We start from the raw sequence: 20,627 nt of genomic DNA on the forward strand, positions 1-20,627 counted from the left end.
GTGATTCATCCCCTTACGGAGTAGGGGCAGTTCTCTCCCACAGGATGGCAGATGGTTATGTCTCAAGAACACTCAGTGTTGCAGAACGAAGATACTCACAAAGAGAAAGAAGGCTTATCCATTGTATTTGGCGTTAAGAAGTTCCACCAATACATCCATGGTCGCCATTTCACTATTGTATCCAATCACTACTAGGCTTGTTCGGGAAAGATGAGGGAATATCCCCAATTACCTCTGCACGCTTCCAAAAGTGGGTACTGATTCTAGCTGCTTACGAATATACTTTTACCCACCGGCCGGGAAGCCAGATTGCAAATGCTGACACACTGAGCCAATTACCTCTAAAAGACAGCGATATGAACGTCCTCATCCCTCAAGAACTTGTCTTGTTATTAAACTTTCTGGATTCATTACCAGTACATGCTAAACAAATAAGGGAGTGGACAGACTGCGATCCAGTTTTGTCTCATGTCAGGGAACAAGTCTCGCTGGTATGGTCTAATGAGCCAAAGTCTGATGAATTGAAGACCTATTTTAATAGGAGATATGAGCTCACCTGTCAGGATGACATCTTGCTGTGGGGAGCGAGAGTCATTGTGCCTCCGAGGGGGAGACAACCATTATTGACTGAATTGCACAGTGCTCACCCCAGCATCTCTAAAATGAAAATTTTGGTGCACAGCTACTTATGGTGGCCAGGGATGGATACAGAAATTGAAAACTTGATCAAGAGCTGCATGCCATGCCAACAGGTACATAAATTGCCCCCTTCGGCTCCACTGCATTCCTGGGAATGGCCAGGAAGGCTATGGGTCCGCCTCCATGTTGACTATGTGAGGCCTTTTTTTGGGCACAATGTTCCTCTTGATTATAGACGCTCACTCGAAGTGGATGGATGTATATGAGGTGAGATGATCCACATTTGCTGCCACTGTAGATAGATTGTATTAGAGTTTTGTGATACACAGGTTACTGGAGATAATAGTGTTTGATAATGGAATGGCATTCACCAGCAGGGAATTCCAAAGATTTAGAGGTCTCAATGGCATAACACATGTTAAGGCCTCGCCATACCACCCTGCATCTAATGGGTTGGCCTAAATGGCGGTGCAGACCTTCAAGTCCAGAATGAAAAAACCGAATGGAGACTCTATTGCAACCAGATTATCAAGTTTCCTACTCAGCTATAGGACTATGCTACACATGACCACCAGCATTGCCCCCACAGAGTTATTAATGAAGAGACATCTCAGGATGCATTTGAGTCTCTTAAGGCTGAATTTAGGGGGAAGGTAGAGAGAAGTCAGGAGGTTCAGGAAAATGGACAGGAATACCACAGTTGTGAAAGAAACTTCACGGTAGGAGACACAGATTTTGCAAAAAACTTTGGAGATGGGTCCAAATGGCTATCTGGTGAAGTTAGTACAGTGACAGGACTCATGTTCTATTACATATCTGTCGAAGGTCGGATAATTAAGAGACACGTAGATCACCTCAGGAAAAGAGAAACAGATCTACAAGAATGGATGTACCAAGCATTCCCATTGGATTCAACACCACATGTAGAAGGAATTCTCCTTGGTTTGGAAATACCTGTAGGATCCATTGAGCTTGGGAAGGTCAAAGAGACAAACTTACAGGTTCCTACTGGAGAGTCTATTGGACAGGTGAGTCCTGGGAGGGAGGCCCCAGATAAACCATCTGAAGTCGTAGAACTATGACGTTTGACACATTTGAAGAAGCCTCCAGAGAATCTGAATTTGTAAATAGTTTATTTACGTAAACAGTTGATATATTGTAAAGATTATAAATTGTATGGTCGAGTAAAGGGAGAGGGATGTGGTAATCTGAGGGGCAATGCACCTTTAAGAACATGTCAGCAGATTGATCACATGACTGTATTACCCAATGACTGTGTAGCGCGGGCTACAATGTTAATCGGCAGTTGGAGAAGCACAAATTGTGTTAGTGCTCTGTTACTTGTGTAAATAAACAGCTTGTGCTTCATCTTATATTGCTCTCTGCGTCTGCAGTATATTGTTTGCCAACTTACCCACTGGTAGATAGGCATGAAACCGTGTTCGCGAGCAAAACTACCTGACAGAAGGAACATAACAGTACTTGACTCCTCATAGGCTCACCACACCCTTTAGAAAGACACCAACAGGGTAAACAGCTGAGCCAGTATCACCCCATGTACCTAGCCTTAAAGGAATCATAAAAGAAAGGCCTCTTGCAGAGTTAGGCTGGAACCATCAGGTCAGGAGCAAGGTTTGATCTCAGAAGAGAACCAGGCAGCAATGACCACACGAGAAGAGGATCAGGAGTCGGATACAAACAGAGAAAATCCCAGGTGGGATTGGGCCAGCAGGCAGAGAGGAAGGCCCAGCTGGGATGGAAACAGTACAAGCTCAAACTACGTTACAGGACTTTTTGCTACTTTGAATAAATTTCTGGGGCCTTTGTGAACCTTGTACATGATCAAAGTACTGACTAGTCATGCTTAGAGCAATTGCAGGTTGCACTGTTCTTCCTTGTGAATAGGGATATTTTAGGCCTCAGGCTTTAGTGCCATACAATATGGGGCACTGGCACGCAAAGAACATTAGTACCTGGAGCATATAGCAGTGTATCAGCCACTATGAAAGTGGTATGACCATTGAAAAGTTCTTATCTTTGTCAGTTTTGGCTCAATTTTAGCACCTACATTGCTGACGTAGAAGGCCTTGGGTTTAGTTCCATTCCAGAGACTTGAGCACATAATCTAGGCAAGTGCATATGTGCTGAGTACTGTGGAAATACAGCATTGTCGGGGGTGCTGCCTTTCAGCTAAACCTTTAAACCAAGGTGCCATCTGTCCTCTTAAATGGACATAAAAGATCCCACAGCATAGACAATCTGGTCATTTATTTCCTCACTATTTGTGGGAGCTTGCTGTATGCAAATTGGCTATCCATGTTTCCTAAATCACATTAGTGATCACAATTCAACAGAACTCCACCGGCTGTAACACATTTTGGGGTGTCCTGAAGTTGTGGAAGGCACTACAGAAATGCAAGCTTTGCCTTCCTTGACTGCTGACAGAATGCTAACTAGTCACAAGCATTTTCACTTAGCAGCCAGGCTGTCTCAGGGGAAATTCTGCCAGTCTGCTGAGGTGCCAACTATAGAAATATCAAATTACAGGATCAATAAAAACATTGAGCTCAATCTATCAACAATTTAAACGTTCATATTTCAGTGCTGTCCTAATTTTGTTTTTCAGATCATAACTTAATGCAGACCACATCCATAATAGAGCTTCATTCTTCTATAACTCAAAGCCTTGGTTGTGAAAATCTCTTGTTTCAAATTTTCTTTTCCGTTTCTGATCAGACTGCACATAATCCATTACTGGAACTATTTCATGCAAACTAATTTGCACTGGTAGAAAAACATTGCAATACCCGACATGATATGGGAAGATGGAAATTCTGATTGGCCAAGTTATTTTTCCTTATTCCTTCACAGGATGTGAGTGGTGCTGGCAAGGCCAGCATTTATTGCCCACCTGTAAATGCCTTTGAGAAGGTGGTGATCAGCTGATGTCTTGAACTGCTGCAGCCCATTTGGTGTTGGCATACCCACAGTGCTGTTAGGGAGGGAGTTCCAGGCCACTTAAACTGTATTCTTGTGGATGGTGTTTTCCCCATGTATGTCAGCTTGTCAATTGTCAATTGGAATTGCTATCCTAAGACCAATAAAAGTGGAAATGTAACTATGCTCAAGTATAAATATGGACCTGTCTGGAGGCTACCAAGCCTGGGTCTGGAATCACCTGTGGGCCAGGCCGGGTTATGACAGCAAATTTCCTTCCCTAAAGGACATTTATGGGCCAAGTGGATTTTATGGTGAGCTGATGGCTTCACAGACACCACTACTGAGACTAGTATTTTATTCCAGATTTATTTAAGTAATTGAATTTAAATTCCCCCAGCTGGCGCGGTGGCATTTGTCTAGTCTGCCAGGCCTCTGGATTACTAGTCCAATAACATTACCACTACCTTACTGTTCCTTTCAACAAGGGGGCACAGGCATAATAAGCCGAATGGTCTTCTTCTATGCTGCCTTCTTTGGGGTTTGATTGGGCACTTAAATTACAGAGTGAAAGTACTGAATTGATGAACTGGCAGGAAAAGGGTCCTTAGTCACCATATATATCGGTTTGTGTTTTACTGGCTTTTCATAAGAAAATATAAAATAATATCTCTGTTGTGCTCAACTGCAGTGGCAATAAATGGACACAAATCGCTTCATGCAAATAGGTTGGAAAAAATAGTTTCTCCAGAAATGTAACAGGTAACAACCTGTCATTCCTGTGTTTAGTCGTTAGGGCCTATAAAGGATCCTATGAACATTAAACCACTACCAACCCTGTGGGGATGTTTGAATCGGTTCTGGAAAAATGTCCGTCACAATCGTTACAGGGATACGCCAGTCCCAGAGAAGCTCATCGGGAAACACTGTGACAATACTCCTGATCAGACCGCAGTTTGACTGTGTCTCAGCACTCGGGTATTTCACTCTTAGCCTGTGCAACAAAAACAAAACAGAACAAAAGGAGACATGAGGGACAAAGAGAGTGGTAAAGGTGGAATTTTAAGTTCATTTTACACCAAACAAATAAAGGTTTTGACTGCATGTTGTGACGCTGCTGGGCTCCATCATGCACAAATAGTTAGATAAGATAAAACAAGAAAAGAAAAATGCCAGAAACATACAGCAGGTCTTACATCTCTAAAGGGGAAAGACAGGCTCATGACTCTTCCTCAGAGCCATTGCCCATCTGCACTGGCTCTAAGGGTAGCAGTGAACAGCAGAGCTCACCAAGGGCCCCAGGAATTTTAATTGCAGTTTTACAGTGAATTTTTAAGTGGTACAGCTATGATTATTTTTTGTTGATCTTATATTCTTGTTTGTAATAATAGTCCTTTCTCTCCAACACAGTATGAAATGTTTACATGCAATGCTAAAATATGAATAGTGCCTGCTAATTCACCGGAATACTGATTGGCAGCAACAAGATATTTTCAAGACTTCAGCAGGACAGGCAGAGCTGGAAAAATAAAAGATGGGGCTTGAACGAGCTCTTAATATAGAAACCATCCGGGAGCACAGAGGGCAACAGGACGTCAAAGTGAAGAGCTCCAGGGAGTTTGGCAAGTTGAGTTAAAATCTAATTATGCGGTTGGTTTAGAAGCATCTTCTTCCTCTTTACAGATGCTAGAGGGCCCTCAGCTGAATGAAGGCTTGCAGAAAGCACATTGGAAAGACCACACCCAAGGACTTCAGGATGGACAACTGAAAACGCAGATAAACAAATAGCCACTGGGCATGCAAAGGAAATGGCAGCATTAAGTGACACAAAACAACTTTATGGAACCCACAAATTATCCCTTCCTCTGTTCAAGACAGGAAATTTGGTTTAGTTAAGATACAGAGAACTTGGGCAGAATCGTCCCAAATTTGCGCCAAGTGTGGTCGCAGGTCCTCTATCGGGTGTTTGTTTTATTGTTAACAGAGATGTGTTTGTGTTCTGCCTTATGAACTAATGATACATGCATTTAAATGAGAGCTGTAGACTGCTTGCAGAAATAATTTAACTACTGAGAGAGATTGTTATTTTAGTCAGGCTGCAGGGTATTGTAAATAACACAATAACAAGACAGTGCTGTGGAGCTTTACCCTTCATCTTCCACTAAGGCAGATGACAGGAAGCCCACATTTTGGCATTTTGTCAGAACTCAAGACTGTGATCAGGAATCACTTTATTTTTCCAGTTACTAAGTCCAATGGAGCTGGTGTGTGAAAGGTGCAGAGTGAAGGGGGAAGGAAGGGGCCCTGTGAAACTTGGCTCCGATCCACATAGCTGGACCTGTGCCATGTAGGATATTCCAGAAGGCTGCTTAAAGTTTCCTGAAAGGACCCTTGGCTACATTTAAATGTTACAGTAGGTTCAAATAAAGTCTAGATCAATTTTCCATCCACAAAAGGTGGAATGGACTGGGCACTGTATCTGCAATGGCCAAACTTAATGGGCAGAATTTTCTGCCTGTCGGGAGGGTGGGCCTGACCCAATCTCTGGCGAGCGGGGAGCTGATCCCCGCTGGAGAAGTGGGCCCCACTGCCATTTTACATGGGCGGGCCGATTGAGGCCCACCCAGCGTGACGTCTGGCAGGAAGTGCTTGCGCTTCCTGTACGGGCGGGGAGGACTCTCCAAAAGTGAGACTGTGCTCTTTTGCACATGTGCACAAAAGAACGCACATCTCCCTGAGGCTAAGCGCAGCCTCAGGGTGATCGCTTACACTTTTAAAAATATTAGAAATAGAGAAAAAAAAAAATCCCTAACATGTCCCCCTCATCATGAGATGGAAAATGTTCATAATTTACATAATAACTTTATTAAAAATTTTAAAACTCTGCTATGAAACCTCATCCCGGCGGTGGATGAGGTTTCATGTTTATTCCATTTGCCACTGGGGCTCCTGGCCTGCCCACTAACCTTAAGGTTGGACGGGCAGGTCCTTTAATTGTTTAATTGATCCTGTCAAAGGCCTCAAGTGGCCATTGGCAGATCAGCGGACCCACAGCTGATTTTACTGTGCCCCCGCCTTCCTGAAAATTTAAACGGGGCAGGGTGATGTCGGGCGTTCCGCCTGACATCATCCAGCGTCATTTTACACGTCAGCGAGCAGGCCCCGCCCCCTGCTGTCCGACGGCAAAATTCTGCCCAATGAGTAATAAAAGATCCAAAGACAAACAGGTACACTGTCTCAAAGCTGGCTGTGTAAAAACTGCTGTTGTCTGAAAACCGGACATTATTAGAATGTGCCATGCATCATTTTTTTATTTTACTCAATTTAAATGAACATAACTTGATAATTTGGTTAGGCATTGCATGGCGCCAGACTTTTAATCCCCTTCGCTGCTTGTGTGCTGGTCTATGCCCATGCTCCAAGTGACCCTTGACCCTACCTGACCTGGATTTGTCCAAAGTGCCCATTGCTGTAAATGTCCCACCCAAAATTTAGCACAGCCTCAGCCCTGAAGCTGCTGGTTTTGAAAGATTGCACCTATATAGTCAATTTTATTATTTTCTAGCTTTCCAGCAGATCCTTCTCTTGGTTTGTACAATTTTAACCGAATATTTTTTGTTTTCTTTTAAAAACTGCATGATTATTAGAAGTCATTTTTCACTATCACTGTTATGACCTATAGACTTGCCTGGCTGTGATTATCCTGTTGCAGGGAAAGCCTCTCAGATTCACCTAAACATTGGCAGCTGAATGAAGGCCTGCAGAAAGCATACTGGAAAGACTACACCCAAGGACTGCAGGATGGACAGCTGGAAATGCCTATAAACAAATCGCCACTGGGCATGCAAAGGAGTGGCAGCATCGAGTGACTCAAAACAACTTGATGGAACCAAATAATTATCCCTTCCTCTGTTCAAGGCAGGAAATTTGGTTTAGTTAAGATACAGAGAACTTGGGTAGAATCGGCCCAGATTTGCAATAAGTGTGGTAGCGGGTGGGTAAAATTACTTTGTACCCGCTGGCTGCATTGGCAGCTTTTCATGCCGTATTGGCCCAAACCCGTTGCATTAATTATGCATTCCCAGGAAACGGGCCATTTCTATGACGACGGGCTCTCATTCGCCCACCATGTCATCACCTCGCTATGCCAGGCGCCATAATTAAAGTCCAGCCGCGTGCACACCTCTCAGTGCTTCCAGCCCACGGCGGCTGCAAAGAAGACATGGCCCCAAAAGGCAAGAAGACTGCAGCCCCCAGGTTCAATTACACATCCATTGAACATCTTTAGGATGCAGTGGAGGCTTGCTGTGATGTCCTCTATCCCTGCTCTAGCCACAGGATGGGCAGCAACCTCATTAATCCAGCTTCGGAGGCAGTGGCAGTGGTGGTCAGTGCCAATGCCCTGCAAAAGAGGACAGCCACCCAGTGCCACTACAGGATGAATGGTCTCATCCGTCCCGCCAGGGTAAGTCACTCTTCTCATCGCTCTCAACTCTCACACTCACAAACACATCACATATCCACAGGGATCTCACACCTCAAGGGACAACACCACTAACTCTCACACACACCTTCACATCTCCATCAGCCTCATATCCTCTGGGGCTCACATCTTCATCCTGTCCAAGGCGCCACTCACCACACAAACATTCCATGCAGAGGCATGTGTCCTGCTCACTCTCTCTCCATTTGTTTTCATGCAGGAGAAGCCTGCTCACATCAGCAGGAAGCGGTTACAAACCAGGGGTGGAGTGGCCCACATTAGGTGCTTCACTCATTTTGAGGAGTGTGCCATCGTGCTGACTGGTGAGGACGTGGACCATGCCTGTGGTGATGGTGAGGTCAGCGGCAAATAAACTCATGAGGATCCTGCAACACATTGTCTCTCTTTCAATGCAAATGTAAGTGCTCTCTCTCCTGCTTTTGACGCTGCTGCCATGCATTAATTATCCCTACTCTGGTTCACAGGGAGCTCTGCCAAGCGACTGACACCTTCAGCCAGCCAGTCCCTCAGCTCCATCCACATCCACATTTCCAGCCAAGAGGACAGTTCCTCCATTGAAGAGCTGGAAAGAAGCAGCCTGGAAGACCCGTCACAGTGCTTCCCCACACCTTCCACCAGCGTAGAGATACACACCTCGGTGGGACCTAGATCTAGAGCAGACTTAGGTTCACAGTCTGGTGATCACTGCACGGACATATCCGCAGCAGCAGAAGGTCGACTCGTGAGAGTTCACCGGCACTTGGTGGACTGCTGGATATCAGGCATCTGTGACGCCCAAGTTAGATGATGAGCCTCTAGATTTGGCTTTCCAACTCATCGTGGAGAGTCAGCAGAAGGCGGGGGAACGTCACGCAGAGCTGTTGGAAGCCCTCAACAGAGTGGCACGCAAGTCAGAGGAGCACGTCCGCCTGCTCTCTGGTGAAGTGGTGCCCACATGTGCGTGTACAGAGGCCTTTATGGGGAGGATGGCAGATGGCATGGAGACCCTGGCCCAGCAGAACACGGAGCTGTGTGCAGACCTGTACTCCATTGCGGGAGTCATGGGCGAGTTTCTGCAGTGGCAGCGTGAGAGGGAAACGGGGCATCTCAATGCCCCTCCAGATGCTCCTTCCTCTCAAGCAGCCAGGCTGGGGACCTCAGGCACCCAAAGGGATGAGGAGCAGCAGCTGGATGCTCCTGGGTCATCCACTCAGGAATCTCAGAGGCTGTCCTCTCCCTCCGAGTCCCCTTTGCCTGTGAGTCCCTCAGCCTCATCCTCTGTCACTGCAGAGGGGACAGCTGGCCAATGACTGATTCTGGAAGGAGAATTGTGTGTGTGGCAGGGTCTCTCGGAACCTTGTGCAAGCACTCTCACACACACATGGATCCTTCCCATATCATACTCCCCTCAATCTTGTGAACATTTTCAATGCTGCCTGCCGGGGTTCACTTTCAGTTGTCCATCTGAGCTGACCTGCATCTCCGCCCACCCAATGATCACACTCCCATGCAGCACCTGATCTCGCCCACCATGACTGTCATTTCACTTTCAATTTGGACAACTTGGTCTGGATTCGATTTTTCGTGCCCTCCTCTGTCTTTTCCCCTCACCCAGTGACCCATCTCCTTTCCCTCATCACAGTTAACCCCCCTTCCAACCCCAACATCACCTTCCACCTCCTCTCAGTGACCTACCAGCCACAACCCTTTTCTTTCGGGGATGTCCAGGTGAACGTACAGGTTCCCTTCCTTCCCGAAAATCCCACCCCATCCACATTCTCCTCCCCGACCTCCTCCTTCCCACTTCCAGGGTTTGTGTTTGCCTTCGAGTCCCCACCAACCACCCTCACCGTCCCTTCTACTGCTATTGTTGAATCCCCACCTACTGCCTCACTCTGCCTTCGGTCATTCTCACCATTCCCTCATACCACGCCCACCCTCAGTTCGCTCCCCAGGAGGCAGTCAAGGACTCATCAGGCCCCTCCCTTGCATGTTGACCTGGACATCCCCCCTTCGGGCCCCTTTCCTCCCGGGAACCCCTTTCCCCCTCCAGGCCCCTTCCCAGTCCCTTAGTCCTCCTGCCGCCCCACTGGACTGCCCCCCACTTAGGCCCTCCCCCTTCCTTACTCCCTCAGACACCCTTATGTCTTCCGCCACCCTTAGTCCTTCCTCCCTCCCATCTCCTTCCTCCAGCCTTATGTCTTCCTCTAGCCTCACTTCTTCCTCTGGTCTTACTCCTTCCCCCTTCCTGAATCCGTCAGACACTCTCACTTCTTTCTCCAGCTTTACTTCTTCCCCTTCCCGACTCCTTACTCCAGCCTTACTTCTTTCCCCACTCTTATTCCCTCCTGTCTCCACACTCCTTCTTCGCCTCCCCAGACTCTTTCCCCTCTCTGCACTTCTTCATTCCCCTGAACTCCTTCCCCTCTATGCACTCCTTCCCACTTCCAAACTCCTTCCCTCACACCTTCCACCCCCCCTTACAACTACATCCCCAGTTGCCAACTTCTCCCCCATTACCTCCTCCTCCTCTCGTACTCCCTCTCCCTCAACCTCATCCCTCTGGCACCTTCATTCCCCATCCCCCCAACCTCACCCCATACTGACATCTTCATTCCCCGCAACCTCACCCCCCCCGACACTTTCATTTCCCCCACCCAACCTCACCTCCAACACCTTCATTCTCCCCTTCCAACTTCACCCCATGATACCTCTTCCTCTCCCAGCTGACCCTGGACCTTCCTCTCTCGCCCCCTTGACCATCATCCACTGTGAGCATCAACAATTTCCATGAGCTGTTTTGCAGCAGAGCCATGTCCATGAGAATCCACCCAGCATGCCATGGATGTTCCTGCAGGATCCTGTTGGTGTCAGGCTCCAGCTTCTCGGATGTCCGCGATGTGAGCAAGACCCTGGCGGTAAGTCCCGACTTCTGCACGTCGCAATTGTCAAGATGTGTTCTGCACCGGCGTGTTTTCCCACCGACGTGGGTGGACAATCCAGTGGGGGAGGAGGATGATTCCAGTGAGCTAGCCTTATAATGATATGCAGATGTATTACAATGAGATTCCCGATGTCCAATGGCAGGAATGTGGCCCACCATTAACAGGCTGAGCGGTTGACCGCAAACTGGTTCCACAATGTTGTGAAACTGATTTTTGGCCTTCTTGCCATATTGTTCGCTCACGACACCGAACACGCCTAACACCAGCGGGAGTAGAAAATCCTAGCCTTTGACAAAAACTACAAGAACAAAGGGAAAAAGCACTGTCAGGTGCAGAGCAATAAGACCAGAAAGTGGTTTGGATGGAACTTCAAAAGAGAGAGGCATCATGGAAAGTTTCCTCTCATTAAATGATAATGCCGAGGGAAGAGGAAAATTGGAAAGAAGATATAATGATGAATTGGGTGGCTCAGTCTCACCGCAACAACCTCCATGAAATATATGGCACACAAAACAGAACATTTCAAGGGGAGGAAAAGATAATGAACAACATATGCAGAAGAGGCAAAAGTACAGTAAAGAAAAATTGAGAGCAAGGAATTTGAGAAGAAACATGAAGGAAGTAAGGAAGAAAATAATGAAACAATCCAAAACAAACCAAAGAAGTCAGGCAGAGAGAGAGAACAGGACTATTAAATATCATTAAATTAAATTTGAAATATCTTGATAGAAAGAGAATGGCTAGAGGAGCTGCGATTAGTGTTGATTTTACAAACCAGCACTCCTGCCTGAGTTCTTGATATAAGAAACTGTCAAGCAAAGATTTTTGCTGAAGGTAATAATTTAGAAAACCGACCCTGGAAGAACACCTGGACCAAATGGAATGTTCAAAAATATTCAATTGTCTTCCCTAAAAGTCCAGCCCCCTTTGCTAAAAAATAAAATTATTTAATTTTGTTACATGCTAAATGTGAGACTCCCTTGATTCCATTAGTTTATGATGTAGATACAATTTCACATAGCATAGTGTAAAGCTAATTCTTATAGATAGACTGGATATAAAGGCAAAAATGCATCAACAACAGAAATGGAACCCTATGGGACCAAAAGGCAACCCATCCTGGGAAGTCACACCTTAAGTCTTTTCTCAGAAAAGCAGGCACAGATTAGAAGTTGCTAACTATTCTCATTTTATAAGTTGAATATTCTAGACTTACGTATTTAACAAGTTGCAGAGGGCAGCAACCTCCTCGTTACTTCCCTCAGGCTTGTCTACTAGCTTCACCTGCTGATCCGTCAAAGGCAGCGACACTCCTTTTGATTCCCCTGGATTGTACGTAGCAGAGAACTGTAACCAGGAGTAAAGTATCAGTTGAAATAACATCACAGGATGTTTGAAACCAAAAAAAGGAGGGGAAGTCTATAAAGTCCAAGAATAGTTGGGAAGGATGTGAAGACTGGGTCCAGGCTCTGGACCTCAAGTTATAAACCATCAGTTAAACAGCAGTGTTAAGGCCATTCTTCTGCTAACCAGAAAATGTTGTACAGGTATGAATGAACTGATCCCATTATCACATCTCCTCCTACACCACCAGGGATTGGATAGAAACATACCAACTTTCCCTCTTGATTCTTAACATAGAGAGAATATTAGATAGGATGGGTTCCTCAGTCAGGTAAGGTGCTTACATCACAAGATGTGACCATAAGTTGAACAGGTACCATGATGTCACCTGGATCCCAAGGTTACAAATCTAATGGGAAGTGAGCAATGGACTGCATGCAAATCATCTAGTGGATGTGGAGTGATTTTAATACAGGCATGTTTAATAAGATTCACATTTGGCTTTACTAACTCTAACTTAGTCTGGTGGAAGATGGTGATGTAGTGGTAATGTCACTGGATCAGCAATCCTGAGACCTAGACTAATGCTCTGGGGGCACAGGTTCAAATCCACTTATGGTAGCTAGTGGAATTTAAAATGCAATTAATAAATCTGTCTCAGTAATGGTGACTATGATACCTATCATTATCAAAAGAGTAACTCTAATTTAATAGTTGCTGAAGACAACATCTAAGGACTTGGTGAATAGGGCCTCTATGAGATATGAAGGGAGCAACCAAAGGTACAACATGATATCCAAATAACTTTTCTTTCAGTTTACATTTAGAATCATAAAATATTAAAACACAGAAATGAGCCAGGTCAATCTTCAATCCAGAAATGAACTACATCCCTGTTCAGGCTTCAGGTTAAAATCGAAGTCTGGTCTCAATTACATCATCATAGCTTCATCTGCATATTTAAAGGGGACCCAACTAGCTCGACTGGGTGCAACAAAAACAAAAATACCTGAAAAAAGACCTGCTGAGTTTTTCCAGGTATTTTTGTTTTTGCTTCAGATTTCCAGCATCCACAGTATTTTGCTTTTAGCTCGACTGGGTGTCCTTGCTATGCCTGCAATTCAGTCAAACCGATCTCCAGTAAACCCATGTTCCGTTTTTTCTGCTCCCTCACTTGGCTTCTACTAGGAGGGAGTAGTTACACATCCAATCAAACCTGTGTCAGACTGTATCTCCATGAGTCTAACCTCACTTTAATGGGCCACTCACTCATATGCGTTTGCCTATGTTTTATGAAACACATTTAAGAGAATTGGGAACACTATATGCTTTCGGTGCCTGAGGTATAGTGTACACTTGACACTTACTTTATGTTCAACAGATAAACAGGATAAGAAAGTTGACTTCCCATCAAATTCTGAGATCCACACTCAGTGCCATGCACCGCCATATGAACACACTCGACCTCTCCCTCCAGCAGCACCGCCGTACCCTTTTTCAAAGCTGTGCGTACCCCCAGTTTCATTTTATTCTTCGTCTCATCCGACGCCTCAACAAGAAACTTTTTCTCTTTCTCTCAAGTGCTAAGGAACACAAGCTCCAACAACTCATCGACACCAACACCCATCTAGGACCCTCCACCCCTGCCTGTCCCTCCGTCCCCACCCCATCTTCCAATCCCAACCCCAGCCGTGTATTCACTATACCCCCTGACCTTCCCCTCTCCGATGCTGAACGTTCAGTGCTCAGCAAAGGACTTAGTTTCATACCCTTATACCCTCACCTCAATGAATTTCGGGCTCAGCACGATGCTGAACTCTTCTTCCGCCGTTTTCGTCTCCGGGCTCACTTCTTTGGGCAGGAGTCCTCTCCCCGTTCAACGGATCCTTTCACACACCTCCAATATTCTCCCTCCACCTGGACCCCTCCCTCTGGATTCTTACCTTCTCTTGATCTTTTCATTGAGAACTGTTGGCGCGACATTAGTCGTCTCAATTTCTCTGCTCCTCTCACCCATTCTAATCTCTCTCTCACTGAAGTTACTGCACTCCATTCTCTCAGGTCCAACCCTGACATTGTCATCAAACCCGCTGACAAGGGTGGTGCTGTTGCTGTCTGGCGCACTGACCTCTACCTTGCGGAGGCTGAGCGTCAACTCGCAGACACTTCCTTCTACCTCTCCCTGGACCATGACCCCACCACTGAACATCAAGCCATTGTTTCTAGGACTGTCACTGACCTCATCTCCTCTGGGGATCTTCCTCCCACAGTTTCCAAGCTGATAGTTGCCCAACCTCGGATGGCCCGCTTCTACCTCCTACCCAAAATCCACAAACAGAACTGTCCCGGTAGACCGGTTGTGTCAGCCTGCTCCTGCCCCACAGAACTCATTTCTCGTTATCTTGACTCCCTTCTCTCTCCCGTTGTCCAGTCCCTTCCCACCTACATCCGTGATTCCTCTGACACCTTACGTCACATCAACAATTTCCAGTTCCCTGGCCCCAACCGCTTCCTCTTCACCATGGACGTCCAATCCCTCTACATCTCCATCCCCCACCAGGATGGTCTGAGGGCCCTTAGCTTCTTCCTCGAATAGAGGCCCGAACAATCCCCATCCACCACTACTCTCCTCCATCTGGCTGAACTTGTTCTCACACTGAACAATTTCTCCTTCAACTCCTCTCACTTCCTCCAAATAAAAGGTGTGGCTATGGGTACCTGCATGGGCCCCAGCTATGCCTGTCTCTTTATGGGGTATGTGGAACATTCCTTGTTCCAGTCCTACTCTGGCCTCCTTCCACAACTCTTTCTCCGGTACATCGATGATTACTTCGGTGCTGCTTCATGCTCTCGTCGGGACTTGGAAAAATGTATTAATTTTGCTTCCAATCTCCACCCCTCCATCATTTTCACGTGATCTCTGACACTTCCCTTCCCTTCCTTGACCTGTCTCAATCTCTGGTGATAGACTGTCCACCAATATCCATTACAAGCCTACCGACTCCCACAACTACCTCGACTATAGCTCCTCACACCCCACTTCCTGTAAGGACTCCATCCCATTCTCTCAGTTCCTTCGCCTCCATCGCATCTGTTCCGATGATGCTACCTTCAAAAACAGTTCCTCTGACATGTCCTCCTTCTTCCTTAACCGAGGTTTTCCACACACGGTCGGTGACAGGGCCTTCAACCGTGTCTGGCCCATCTCCCGCGCATCCGCCCTCACGCCTTCTCCTCCCTCCCAGAAAAATGATAGGGTCCCCTTGTCCTCACTTATCACCCCACTAGCCTCCGCATTCAAAGGATCATCCTCCGCCATTTCCGCCAACTCCAGCATGATGCCACCACCAAACACATCTTCCCTTCACCCCCCGTCGGCATTCCGTAGGGATCGTTCCCTCCGGGACACCCTGGTCCACTCCTCCATCACCCCCTACTCCTCAACCCCCACCTATGGCACCACCCCATGTAACACCTGCCCCTTCACTTCCTCTCTCCTCACCATCCAAGAGCCCAAACACTCCTTTCAAGTGAAGCAGCATTTCACTTGCATTTCCCCCAACTTAGTCTACTGTATTCGTTGCTCCCAATGTGGTCTCCTCTACATTGGAGAGACCAAACGTAAACTGGGCGACTGCTTTGCAGAACACCTGCGGTCTGTCCGCAAGAATGACCCAAACCTCCCTGTCGCTTGCCAGTTTAACACTCCACCCTGCTCTCTTGCCCACATGTCTGTCCTTGGCTTGCTGCATTGTTCCAGTGAAGCCCAACGCAAACTGGAGGAACAACACCTCATCTTCCGACTAAGCACTTTACAGCCTTCCGGACTGAATATTGAATTCAATTACTTTAGGTCTTGAACTCCCTCCTCCAACCCCACCCCCTTTCTGTTTCTTCCCCCTTCCTTTTGTTTTTTCCAATAAATTATATAGATTTGTTGTCTGTGACATCTTTTGATGATCTGCTTCTATCACTGCTTGCTTGTCCCTACAACCACACCACCCCCCTCCACTTCTCTCCCCCCACCCAACCTCCCCTCCCACCCCCACATACACACACACACCTTAAACCAGCTTATATTTCACCCCTTCCTTGGATTCACCTAGTTCTGTTGAAGGGTCATGAGGACTCAAAACGTCAACTCTTTTCTTCTCCGCTGATGCTGCCAGACCTGCTGAGTTTTTCCAGGTAATTCTGTTTTTGTTTTGGATTTCCAGCATCCGCAGTTTTTTGTTTTTATATAAGAAAGTTGACTGATGCTTATTCATTTTGGAAGTGAGTGTGGCTTTCCCCCCTAGCATTGTATTGCTGTGTAACAATGCTTCAGCCCAGTATATTGATCTATCTGTAGAACAGCATTGCATTTTAATACCCACTGGTGGTTTACTGATGAGAACAAAGTCAATTTGAAGTAAAAATGCATCAAAGCCTCAATGGCAATTTTTGATTTAGCAACCTAAGCTACTGATTTTACACGCTGATACTTTGGGATTTTTGATTTGCTTTGTTTTTGCTGGAAGGATTTGAGAATAAAATGTACTTAATTGTGTTTTGAAGTAAAGTCCGAGATTTTTCAACCCCATCGCGGTGGAACCTGCTGCAGGGAGTGTGGCAGCCCAGCCAAAAGTCCATTGACTTTCAGCGGGACTGGATGATCCCAAGGGAGGGCGGGGCCGGAACATCCCACCCAAGGCATTTTATGTGGGTTTAAATAAAATCACCGGCTTTAATTGGTTTTTTTTTTGCTCTTGGGGAGGTTCCTTTTGTTGGCTGAGGGTGAGATTTGATTACAGCTGCCATTCCTTATGTTCAGCTGTTGTCTGTAAAATAAAGTAGGCAAAGATCTGTATCTGACTTCATCTCACTGAGATGTTCCAGTCTGCCTTTTGGGGCAATTGGGATAACAGACACAACATTCATTTCACATCACAAGGTTTCCTATTAGTAAATCCTCAGGTTACACTATCGCATAATTAGATATTGGGACGTATGGGCACACTTCTGTCTTAAGATGTTTGAACCATTTCTAGCAGTGCTTCCCAAACTTTTTTCCCGTCTTTCTTTGTGTGACCTCAGAGTGAAAATTTTGGGGGGGATTATTAATGTATTTGTACTCTGATTATTAATGTAATAGCATCCTGATTATTAACCTTATAGGATCATGATGACATAATTGACAAATCAGTTTAATATAATAGGATACTGATTATTGATGCAATAGGGCTCATTATTAAATTGAAATAATTCTGATTATTAACATAATAGCATCCTGATTTTTGATGCAATAATTTCTTAATTATTGAAGCAATAGGCAGCTGATTATTAATGCAATTGAAAATGTGTAATTAATGCAATTAGGTGCTGAATATCAATGTAATAGAATCCTGGTTATTAATGTAAAAGGACACCGATTATTTATGCAATAAAATCCTTATGTTGATGCAATAGACACCAGAATATTGATATTATAAAATCCTGATTATTAATGTTGTAGTGTTTGGAATCTTACAAGAATAGTATTCTGAGTATCAATGTAATAGGAACTTGATCATTAATGTAACAGGATTCTGATAATTGAAGTAATAGAATCCTCATTATTTATGCAATAGGATTTTGATTATTAATGTAATAGGATCATGATTACTAACATATGATAATCCTGATTATTGAAGAAATAGGCTTTCTACAAAAAAAAACCTGAACATTTACATTTTTACAGCCTTTTTTTGAAGCAGCGAATGGGCTTCAGATAGCAGTCCATTAGGCCATGCCCACCCATCAAAAACAAAAAGCTAGGATTTAAAGGGGCCTTGCAGCTGTCAGGAATCAGTCCTAGCTCCATGGCAGCCATTGCTGTCTTGCAGTCTGCAACCTCAAGTTCGCGTCTCTTGATCCCATTGGGGGTTGAGACCCACAGTTTGGGAAACCTGGACTTACAGGGGTTACCAGCACTGCTGTGCTTGTGAGAATCAAATCTGAAACTTATAACACACACACACTCACACATACACACAGAAACACAGACACCTATCCCAATCTTATTATATAGACTTTCAAGGCTTTCCTCCAAATGTTCCAAATCCTTTATTGATGTTTAATGTCTCTCGTTATGACAGCACTTAAAATCATTTGACAGCTTGCGGCTTTAAAAGTGAAGGCACATGGGAAGGTGTTACATTGCAGAAATCTAATCACAGCTTTTAGAGGATGTAACAAGGCATACAGCAAAGCTGGAGGAGTTATAAATTCAGGATAAATGTTTCAGCTGTGTCCCAGTGGTCACACTCTCGCCTGAGTCAGGAGGCTACAGTTTCAAGCTGCACTCCAGAGACTTAGGCCAGAATTTTCCGTGCCCGATGGCGTTGGGCATCATGGCGGAATGTATGGCGGGAAGGCCAAAAATCGGTTTCGTGCCATCGTACAAACATACGAAATCGGAGCAGAAGTAGGCCATTTGGCCCCTCAAGCCTGCTCTGCCATTCATTAAGATCTAGGTGGGTCACCTTTCCCACTGCTGGATGTCGGGAACTTTGTTTTAATACATCCGCATATCATATCCGCGTATAAGCCCTGCTCGCCAGAATCCTCCCCCCACGTTGGATTACCTGGGCACGTCGGCGTGCAATGTTTCACAACTGTACATAATTGCCATGCACCTGGTGAGCTGCATTTCACTTGGGACTTTGAGGTTTGTTTGCCTACCTTGCTTCAGGCAGCACTCATGGTCACCAGCGCCAGGCTTCACAGGCAGCACCACATCACTTTCAGGGAAGCTCATGGTCAGATCTCTACCTACAGGACCAGCTGTAAGGCTGGGGTGGCTTTTCAACAGCTGCAGGGCTAGGGCTTGCTTGGGGAAGGGGGAAAAGTGGCCTCAGGCAAGGGAAGAGGCTGCAGGGCGAGGGCTGTACTGGGGAAGGAGAGTATTCCAGGATGTATGTGGGCCACATGTTGCTCTGTGCAAGTGGCTTCAAGATGATGAGGGCTGAGGAGGCAGTCTCCAGAGGAGATGAGGCCAGAAGGACATGTAAGTATGTGTATGAGAGAGAGTGAGTGATGATGTATCTTGAGCTGGCAGTGAATGAGATGCCAATGAATGTGTGATGGGCTTGTGAGTGTGTGAGTTTACAGCGATGAGATGGTTGCCTTACCTGGTGGCACAGATTAGATCATTCACCCTCTTTTGGCACTGGATGGCCAAACTCTTTTGTGCAGTATTGTCACTGATCATGACTGCCATTGCCTCCCTAGCTGGAGTGGTGAGATTGCTGGTCCCAGAGTGAGGAAGCAGTGAGGTAACGGCATGGCAGGCTGTTCAGAGGCTGCCCGTCAGTGAGACAGCATGATCCCTGTGGCACATCATTAATGTGGTGGGAAGCGGATGATGCGGCATGAAAAGTCACCATTGCGGCCAGCGGGTAAAATGTCCTTTTTCCCACCTGCTACTGCACTTCACTCGGAGCTTTGAGATTTGTTTACCTACCTTGCTTCAGGCAGATGATTCTCCCTTGAGCTCAAAACCTCAGATGGCACTTCAGTGCAGTACTGAGGATTTTCTGCACTGCAGGGGATGCCACCATTGGGATGTGACATTAAACTGAGACCCCTGTCTGCCCTCTCAGATGAATATAAAAGACCACATGCAATATTTCAAAGAAGAGCACAGAAGGTCTCCCCATTGTAAAGTGAAGGAGAATCATTGATCCACATTTAAAACAGGGTATAGAAAGTTGATGTATTCCTGCCTGCCTTTGGGGAAATTGGAATAAGACATAGAAAGGCACAACGTTCATTTCACATCACAAGGGGTTCCTACCATTAAATCCCCATGTTACACTATTAGATATTGGGAAGTATGGGCACATTCCTGAACATATGATGTTTGGGCCACTGTTATGCCTGTGAAAATACCAAAGTCAAATCTTAAACTTGTCTTTGCATCATTTCAATTTTTTTTTTCATTTAAATTTGCTATATCTACACTTATAATGCATCCCACCATCCCACCAGTGAAGGGGCTGTACCACCATTGCGAATAACAGTGTTTAATTACAACAAATATCTATTATTATAATAATACACAGCTTTTATCTGTCCTCACTTTTCTGATTGATTCATGGGCTGAGTGGTGGGTGATGCCTGTGCATGGGGAGGATTAATGGGGCATTCAGAGAACTAGAGCACATGAGGCATGCGTTGCTGCCAACAGTTGGTGGTGGTGGTGGGCTTGGGAAAGAAAAGAGGAAAGACAGGACAGCCCAACAACAAAGTTACCCTGG

General features: G+C 45.8%; 1 protein-coding gene across 1 annotated transcript in view; it reads right to left on the reverse strand.

Moving 5' to 3' along the window:
* The window catches only part of LOC121285481 (phosphatidylinositol 4-phosphate 3-kinase C2 domain-containing subunit beta-like), a 247,697-nt gene that overhangs the window by 199,180 nt on the left and 27,890 nt on the right, over positions 1-20,627 (reverse strand). Inside the window, exons 4-5 of the mRNA XM_041201950.1 lie at positions 12,221-12,351; positions 4,413-4,570 (exon numbers count right to left, since the gene is read on the reverse strand). Coding sequence (XP_041057884.1) covers positions 4,413-4,570; positions 12,221-12,351 — 289 coding nt within the window. The remainder of the gene's footprint in view (positions 1-4,412; positions 4,571-12,220; positions 12,352-20,627) is intronic.

This window comes from Carcharodon carcharias, chromosome 13 (assembly GCF_017639515.1).
Source record: "Carcharodon carcharias isolate sCarCar2 chromosome 13, sCarCar2.pri, whole genome shotgun sequence".
Classification (NCBI taxonomy): Eukaryota; Metazoa; Chordata; class Chondrichthyes; order Lamniformes; family Lamnidae; genus Carcharodon; species Carcharodon carcharias.